The sequence below is a fragment of the Camelina sativa genome, chromosome 9, assembly GCF_030686135.1.
Source record: "Camelina sativa cultivar CO46 ecotype springtype chromosome 9, ASM3068613v1".
Lineage (NCBI taxonomy): Eukaryota > Viridiplantae > Streptophyta > Magnoliopsida > Brassicales > Brassicaceae > Camelina > Camelina sativa.
Window position 1 is genome coordinate 22,695,815 of NC_141888.1, and position 9,100 is coordinate 22,704,914.

The 9,100-nt window shown below is 37.0% G+C and overlaps 1 protein-coding gene across 1 annotated transcript; it reads right to left on the reverse strand.

Moving 5' to 3' along the window:
- Positions 1-6,737: 6,737 nt before the first annotated feature.
- LOC104711122 (UDP-glycosyltransferase 76E6) lies at positions 6,738-8,331 on the reverse strand. Its single transcript, XM_010427805.2, has 2 exons — positions 7,745-8,331; positions 6,738-7,662 (listed from the first exon to the last, which is right to left on the reverse strand). Exons 1-2 carry the CDS (start codon positions 8,223-8,225, stop codon positions 6,800-6,802), a joined length of 1,344 nt encoding a protein of 447 aa, XP_010426107.1. The 5' UTR covers positions 8,226-8,331; the 3' UTR covers positions 6,738-6,799.
- Between the last annotated feature and the right edge of the window lie 769 nt (positions 8,332-9,100).

Below are 9,100 nucleotides of genomic sequence, written 5' to 3' on the forward strand. Positions count from 1 at the left end.
AAATAACTGATCCAACTTACTACTATTATTGAAAATTAATTTGCATGGGCCTTTAGTAAAAGGAAGAAAGTGACATTTATTTAACTCTAAGAAAAACGTGCATGTTTCCTTTTGGTGGAAGCCACCTAAGCTAACTCAATTATTGCATGAAGAGTCCAAAGAGTTGATATATACGTATTGGTGCGTGACCATTTTCCACAGTAGATATTTTTCTACTACTAGAAACCGGTATTGATTCAGTAAATTCAAATATTTTCTATTAATATTTCATGAAATTGTTTTGGTGTGTTGAGAGCACAGTAGACCAGCTAATGTAACTTTCATATTTAAATAAAGAAATTGACATATAAGTGTCAATTCAACCTCCAAAGAATTTACACTATGATGACTTATACTAAATTATGATATGTGTATATATATAGTTCCAGTGTCGAATCTAGAAATTAATTTGACCGAGGGCAATAATATTATACCTTCAACAAAAAATAATTAAAAATCATGTTTTTCTAAAAATTTAATAAAATAAGAATAATAAGAGCATCATTAGTGGGATTACTCAGAAAGAGGATTGCTTAAAAAATAATATATAATAATAAAAGAGAAGAAAAAAATTAAAAAATCGGTGTTTGAGTGACTTGCTGAAGAATCGTTACTCTTAACAAATAGCCACGTGTCGTATTTCTAATGGTTGCCATTAATAAAAATATAAATATATATATATGATTAAAATAATATTTTTTTTAAAGTAACGATGTCATCATTACTGCAGTAATGATGGTCTAAGTGATGATGGTCTAAGTGATCTAATATAGTGTTTATACTGTTACCAAAAAAAAATGGGGTTTGTATATGTGTGAAATGGACTTTATAATTTTGGGACTGTTCTTAGTTATGTTTTATTTATGATTATGCTTCTGTCTTTAACTAAGTGCCTACTTATGGGGTCAGCATTTGCAGCCTACTTTTGCTTAATTTACATTTAAGGGCAGAGGCTATCATATTACTTAGATTTGATGTTTTCTTATAATGATGCAACAATAAAAAGACAAAAATATTTTGTTTTTTTAGTGAACAAGTATGTGAAGAGATGGAACTTGATCTATGAAATCAACATAGCTTGTAAGCAGGATGGGAAGGCTTACCGTAGGAGGGCAATATGAGCCAGTATGTGAGTTAGATCATATACTGCTTTCTTGTGTATTCTGTTAGATGAAAGCAAAGACACCACAATGCTCAGAGATTCGACTCACGCCGGACGCGAGGAGGAGATTCGTCACAATCTTCTGCAATGACCTGGCAGACAGTGTCCTGGTACGTGGCAAGCAGACGGGTTTGGCAAGATACTGCAAAGCGTATTGACAGTGCCGGCGCTGACCCAGTGCAGTAGGTGCTTTTGCACCATGTCTCCTTAGGTGCTTTTGCACCATGTCTCCTGAATTTTTAATTTTTTTTTTAAAGGTTTTAGGTCTTATATTTTAGATATTTTGTATTAGGGTCATAAAGTTTGAAACATTGCAACTATAACCTTAGTTTTGGGGAAAAAAATAAAAATTTGGCACCAGATCCCAAAAAAAGTTGAGCCGGCCCTGCGTATTGAAGAAGTGAGTTGATCCATTTGTTTTGTTCCTTTGTGTTCATGTATCTTAATATATAGTTTCTAGAGTTACGCAAGAGTTATGGTAATGATATTAATACTAATTCGATTTGTCCATGGTAGCTAAAATAAATTAAACTAGAGTGATTGTGAACCCCACGAGAAATAGCATTTTATTTGTTTATTCATATTCGATTTTTAGGATATGATACTTTCTGAAACATATGTCGGATTTGTTAGAAGCAAAGGCTTCTTCTTCTTCTACAGAACAGAGCAAGTGTTTACTTTATTGTTCTGTTCTGCTAAGACTCTCTGTTTGTAAAGAACAAATCAAAATAACAGAAACAGACTTTTTTATTGATAAAAAACTTGTGTGTTTACATTATAGTTTCAATGCTTAAATAGATAAATAACAGATGCAAATGAGTTCAATCTCTTCTACTTGTGATGTGTAGACAATACGACATCATCGAAACATCACGACTCTTAACTAATAATTAACTTAATACATTACAAACTCAATTATCGATTAACACTTCCCCTTAATTGAGTTTGGGTCTTACTCCAAGCTTCCTCCTTAGTTCTTCAAACCTTGATCCGCCAAGTGCCTTTGTCAGAAGATCTGCAAGTTGAACTTCTCCTTCGCAATACTTGAGTTGAATTAAACCTTTTTGTTGTGCTTCTCGAACAAAGTGATACTTGATTTCTATATGCTTGGTTCTTCAATGTTGCACTGGATTTTTGCCGATTGCAATGGCTGACTTGTTGTCACAGTAAATTTGAACACCTTCTTCAGTCGTAAATCCAAGTTCTTCTAGAAGTCTCTGTAGCCAAATTGCTTGGTTTGTTGCTGCACATACTGCAACATACTCTGCTTCTATTGTTGATAGAGCCACAGTTTGCTGTTTGCTAGATTGCCAACAGAACATTCCCGAGCCACAGTTTGCTGTGTGCTCTTTTTGTCTTCAATTGAGCCTCCCCAATCGCTGTATGAGTAACCTACCAATTCTGGACTTTCAACACTTGTGAATTGAACTCCATAGTTAGATGTACCTTTGACATATCTTAAGACTCTCTTGGCTTCTTGATAGTGCTTCATGAGTGGCACACTCATGTATCGTGAGAGATAAGAACTTGCAAACATCAAATCTGGCCTTGATGCACAGAGATATAAGAGACCACCAACGATGCTTCTGAACTTTCTTGGTTCACCATATTTTTCATCATCCTCTATCTTCTTTGCATTTGGTGTAAGTGGAGAACTAACACTCATGCTTCCATTCATGCCAAACTTCTCAATGAATTTATTGGCATATTTTTCTTGTGATAGAAAAATTCCACGATCATCTTGAATTATTTCCATCCCCAGAAAATAATTTAATAGCCCCAAATCTGTCATCTCGAATTCCTTCTTCATATCCTCCTTGAACCTTTCGATAAGTTGAGAGTTGCTTCCAGTGATTACTAAGTTATCCACGTAGAGACTTACTATCACCACATCCTTGTCGTTCTTCTTCACGTACAAGGCTGCATCATTCATGCTTCTTTGAAATCCACTTTGAAGAAAGTATGAATCGATTCTTCCGTACCAAGCCCTAGGGGCTTGTTTCAATCCGTACAACGCCTTACTCAACAACAAGACTTTTTCTTCTTCTCCCTCGACTATAAACCCAGGCGGTTGTGCAACATAGATTTCCTCTTCGAGTTCTCCATTGAGAAATGCTGATTTTACATCCATTTGATAAAGCCTCCACTTCTTTTGTGCAGCTAGAGCAAATATGGTCCTTATTGTATCGTGTCTTGAAACAGGTGCAAATGTTTCAAGATAATCAACACTATATTGTTGAGAGAATCCTCTTGCCACTAACCTTGCTTTATACTTGATTGGATCTTTATTTGCATTGGTCTTGATACGATAGATCCACTTCACGGTAATAACGTTTTTCTCTTTTGGTTTCTCCACAAGTTGCCATGTTCCATTTTTCTCTATCATCTTGATTTCCTCTTCCATGGCACTTCTCCATTCTCTGATCTTGGAGGCTTCATCATATGTCTGTGGTTCCTCTGTTGTGAAAAACATGCTTCATATGCTGGAATCGCTTCTTCTAGATTCGTCCTAGGTGCGATTTGCATTATATCAGTGATGGACTTGTATCTCTTTGGCGTTTGAGAAGATGTTGGAGCGTCTTCTTCTTCATCGTGATTTAGATCACCGGGTTGAGGCAAAACTGGATTGTCGCTTATTTGTTGTTGATCTTCTTCATCTCCTTGATCTGGAAGGATATTGAGAGGAAGACAAAAGTTCTTCTTTACTTCTGTCTGTCTTTCCCAATCCCATTTCTTTCCTTCTTCAAATGCTACATCTCTTGATATCTCAACCTCCTCATTTTCTAGAATGAGCACTCTATATCCTTTGGTTGTACTGCTGTAACCAGTGAAGACCCCACGCTTTGCTTTTTCATTTAATTTCCTTCTGTTCTCTTTTGGCACATGAACAAAACATAGACTCCCAAAAATCTTTAGGTGACCAACTGTTGGTTTATGGCCACTCTACTTCTCAATTGGCGTGATATCTTCCTCCTCTATGGCTTTGGTGGGTAAACGAGTTTGCAGATATGTTGATGTATATACTGCCTCAGCCCAAAGCTTTTGAGGTAGTCCTTCATCAGTAATCATGGTTCGTGCCATCTCCACTAGAGACCGGTTCTTACGCTCTGCAACACCGTTTTGTTGTGGAAAGTATGGAACTGTTACTTGTCTCTCGATTCCCCATTCATGACAGTAGCCATTGAATTCGCTTGATGTGAATTCACCTCCACCATCGGATCAAGCTTCTTTATCTTGTTTCCCGATTGAATCTCCACCAAGGACTTATACTTCTTAAAGATCACAAATACTTCAGATTTGTTTTTAAGAAAGTATATCCAAGACATATGAGTGTAGTCATCAATGAACAATAAGAAGTACCAGCTTCCATTGAGTGACTCTGTTTGCATTGGCCCGCAGACATCGGTGTGAACAATCTCAAGTTTCTCCGTTGTCTTTGTCAGGGATTCCTTGGGAAATGCATCTCTTGCTTGCTTTCCACGCTTACATGCTCCACATACTTCTCGATTTGTTTGCAACTTTGGTAAGCCATCCACCATCTTCTTCTTTTGCATTTGTAGTATTCTCGAATTTCCCACATGACCCAATCTTCTATGCCATAACTCCATTTCTTCTTCTGCTTCACGAGCTGCCATGGCATCTTCTTGAGAAGAATTCCATTTTATTGGAAAACTCTTTCGAACCATCTTAATCTCCATAATCTTTTTCCTTATAGGATTTAAGATTATACAGCGCTTGTTTTCGAACTTGACACGGTATCCATGAGATATTATTTGTGGAACACTTAGAAGATTCTTCTCCAATCCTGGTACTAGAAAAACATCTTTGATGACTCATTTTCCTTTTTTAGTCATGATAGTGATGTCTCCTTTGTCGGCTGTCATTACGACCGCTCCGTTTCCGACTTTGATCGGAACGTTAATACTTCTATCCAATGTTGTGAAGTATTTTTCTTCCTTTGTCATGTGATTGGTGCAGCCACTGTCTACCAACCAAATATCTTCTCGCTTGATTGTTGGTGTTTCTTCACTTGCACTGAACAGCATGTGAATTTCATCTTCTTCGTCTTCTTCTTCAAGACTCATATTTGCACGTTCATATTTCTTTGAACGGCAATCTCTTGAGAAATGTCCTGCTTCACCATAGTTGTAACATTTCTTCTTACTTTTGGAAACCTTCTGTTGAACACCTTTTTCTGTTTCTTCCAACAATCAGCCTCTGCGTGATAATCCTTTTTGCATAAACCACACCATTTTTTGCCTTTTACATGACATTCTCCGAATTTGTTTTCCCTTTTGAAAACAAATTTTTGCCCACTTAGTTGTGCATTGAATGCTCCTTCGGTCGAACTCTCATACCGTGAAAAAACACGATTTTCTTGTGCTTGTAGAGTACCAATTAACTCTGTCACAGCCAAAGTTTGTAGATCCTTTGTTTGCTCCATCACGGCTACCATACTGTCGAATCTCTGGCACTAGCTCATCTTGCCAAATCAATTAACTTTCCCGTGAAAACCTTGATGTTTTCACTATCGTTCATCTTCAGGTTTTCATACTCTCTTCTCAGGGACTCAAGATTGATCAATCGAACTTGGAAAGATCTTTGAAACTCAGATTCCAATGCATCCCAAGCGATTTTAGAAGTAACTGCTGGTGCTATAAGCGGAAATATTTGATCCGATACTGCCGTTTGTAACAGTTGCAGCGCATCAAATCCTTCAATGATGTTTTCTCCATGGTTTGTCCTCGTGATGCTGTATCAACATTCTCTGGCTCTGTTGGAACACCATTCTCCACCACTTCCCACAACTTCTTTGTCTTTAGAATCGTCTTTATTTTGATTCTCCAGAAATCATAATTTTCTCCATCAAATATCGGAATTACTTGATGAGATGTCGTCTCCATCTTCTCTGTTTCTTGCTTGAACTTTTTACTTGAATAGGCCCTTGAATCAGTAGGGCTCTGATACCATGTTAGAAGCAAAGGCTTCTTCTTCTTCTACAGCAAGTGTTTACTTTATTGTTCTGTTCTGCTAAGACTCTCTGTTTGTAAAGAACAAATCAAAATAACAGAAACAGACCTTTTTATTGATAAAAAAACTTGTGTGTTTACATCATAGTATCGATGCTTAAATAGATAAACAACAGACGCAAATAAGAGTTCAATCTCTTCTACTTGTGACGTTTAGACAATACCACATCATCGAAACATCACGACTCTTAACTAATAATTAACTTAATACATTACAAACTCAATTATCGATTAACAGGATTTGTGTAGGTTTAGGTTCTTCAATCACTGCACCCGTTTAGGAGAAAGAGTCTGCATATCTTTGACAAAACTTGGAATAGTTTACAAAAGAATTGTGATATCATGAAACGGGATAGTCTTTGTAGCTCAGGGGATGAAACTCTGGCACTAGCTCATCTTGTTGCAATTATAACAAAAGATGTATATCATATAAACATGATTTTTTTGGTTGGATAAATTTTATATTCATCTAATTATTTGAATAGGAAAAACCACATACTTTTACATTTTGCAAGATCAAGCTTGATCAATACAGTTCGTCTCTAATAATACATGAAGTTCAACATTTTCACATTGTTTTCAAGTATTTGACAAGCTCATCCAAAGCGTTGTATGAGGTACCCCCACTTTTCACAGAGGCTTTTAGCTTCTTTTTTAAAACAAGGGCTCTCTCCTCCATCCCGGCACTTTCTTCATCCACGATCAACCTCTTTACAGCTCTATCAACTTCTCCTCTATCCACTTTACTACCTTCCACCTGAAAACCTATTCTCCAAACACTTTCTATATACATTGCGTTCAACTTCTGCTCCCCATGAAAGGGCCTACAAATCATTGGAACTCCTTCTGCAATGCTTTCAAGCGTTGAGTTCCATCCACAGTGGCTCCAGAAGCCTCCTACTGCAGGATGTCCAAGTACTTCTATCTGCGGTGCCCATTTTACAATGTATCCTCCTCTTTCTGAGACCATCGTACTGACTTCCTCTGGCAATGACTCAGAGGCATCTCGGATGACCCATAAGAAAGGTTGGTTACTATCACACAAGCCCCAAGCCATCTCCGAAACTTCCTTAGTTCCCATGTCAAATATGCTTCCCAAGCTTATGTATATCACTGACCTCGGTTTTTGCTTGTTTAGCCATTCGATGCAGCTCCTGTCTTCTTCAAGTAATCTAGAAGGTGGGGAAGCTGTCATGTGAAGAGGGCCAATATGGTACATCGGAATTTCAATTTCTTGTTCTAGCCATGACAGAGATGAGCTCTCTAGACAGCTCACGGTGTTGATGATAACAGCGCAAGCAGTTCTTTTGTTGGCTGCTTCCCTGCAGACCTCAAAAAGGTGATCTAGTGGCCCCAGTCCTGAAGTCGGTAGGTCTTTGTATCGTAATGGTGGATACAAATTTTCCACCATCTTTTCTTGCATTCCAGGATCTGCAAAACAAAAAAAATATATATACTAAGTTTAAGTGAAACAAATGGTTTCCGGATGTGTTATTAATATTGTTTTGGGCACCTTCCATGTCAACCGAGAACTTGTCAGCATTGATTTTACTTAGTACGAAGCGTGAAACGTAATTTGTAGCACTTTGAGTGCTGAAGATGACACTGGGAAGGTTGAACTTCTTAGCTGCAGCTCCACAGAAGTACATGAACTCGTCGTAGATGATACAAGCAATATCACTGCCTTGTTGTAGCAGCAACTGAGCTATACAGTCCTTGAAGCTTGCCTCACTGGTTTTGTTGAGATTTATCATAAACTCGATTCCTCCGAGTCTCACGAGTTCGGACTCTGCTAAGCTTTCTTCTATGGTGACAAACTGAAAACCAGGGAAGTGTTGAGAAGAAGACCTTACTCGATTGAACTGTCCCTCAACAACCGTAATCGAGAAGCCCTTGGAGTAAAGGGCTTTCCCAAGTTGCATCATTGGAGTAACATGACCTTGTGCTGGAATTGGAACTAACACTATCCTTCTCTTGCCTTCCCTTTTCTCCATTGCTTAGCCTCTTTCTCTCTTGTCTCATCTCTCATTGAGGAACATATCTAAATAATTGAGCCAAATTATTAGTATAATCCCATTTGCATTGAAAATTTTCCGCAATCTTCCAAAAATTCCATATTATATAGTTAAGTCGTCCTCGTGTGGCAACTACTCTTTTTAAAATTTTCTACACGTTAAAGTGACATTAACTCCAAGAATAATATTGTTGGTTGGTTTGTTTTGGCTTACATAGGAGTTGGTGGTTTGTAGCCACATTAAGTATTGTTTTGAAGATTTAAATAATAATTAAGATGTCATGAGGCTTGACGTGTAGTACGTAGTAATCCAACTATAACAAAATTTGGTGCAATTATTTGCTCAAAGTCCAAAGAGTTGGTATACAAGTACAATATTTCCTTTAAAAGTAGCAACACGTATGGATCTCTAATCTTGGTGCAATTATTGGATCAAAGGATTGGTATACGATTTAAGTAACGACGAACCAGTAGTAAATTCAGTTAATATAATGGCAAATTTTGACACAAATAACTAACTAGAACTGCTAGAGTATGGGTTGGTATTTTTATTGTATTTTTAAATCATTTAAATAAATATCTCATATAGATTGTTATAAATTTTAAATTGTTATTTTTATAATATGTCATGAAAATATATATATATATATATATATATATATATATATATTTTTGCCAACCAAACATTATTTAGAAAAGAACTCTAAGGTTGGTAACACAAACCAGAAAAAAAATGTTTACAAAAGAAACTGCTGAAAGTAAAGATCTAGACGATCAAGACAATCCGCTCTCAAATTCGACGAGAGAGGGATCTTGGACAAGGAGAAGAGAAGAAAAACCGCCCGTAGCAGATGT

Coding starts and splice junctions, on each gene's coding strand:
- LOC104711122 (XM_010427805.2), bottom strand. CDS start 8,225: ATGGAGAAAAGGGAAGGCAAGAGAAGGATAGTGTTAGTTCCAATTCCA. Junction 7,663..7,744: donor GTTCTCGGTTGACATGGAAG/GTGCCCAAAACA, acceptor TTTGTTTTGCAG/ATCCTGGAATGCAAGAAAAG.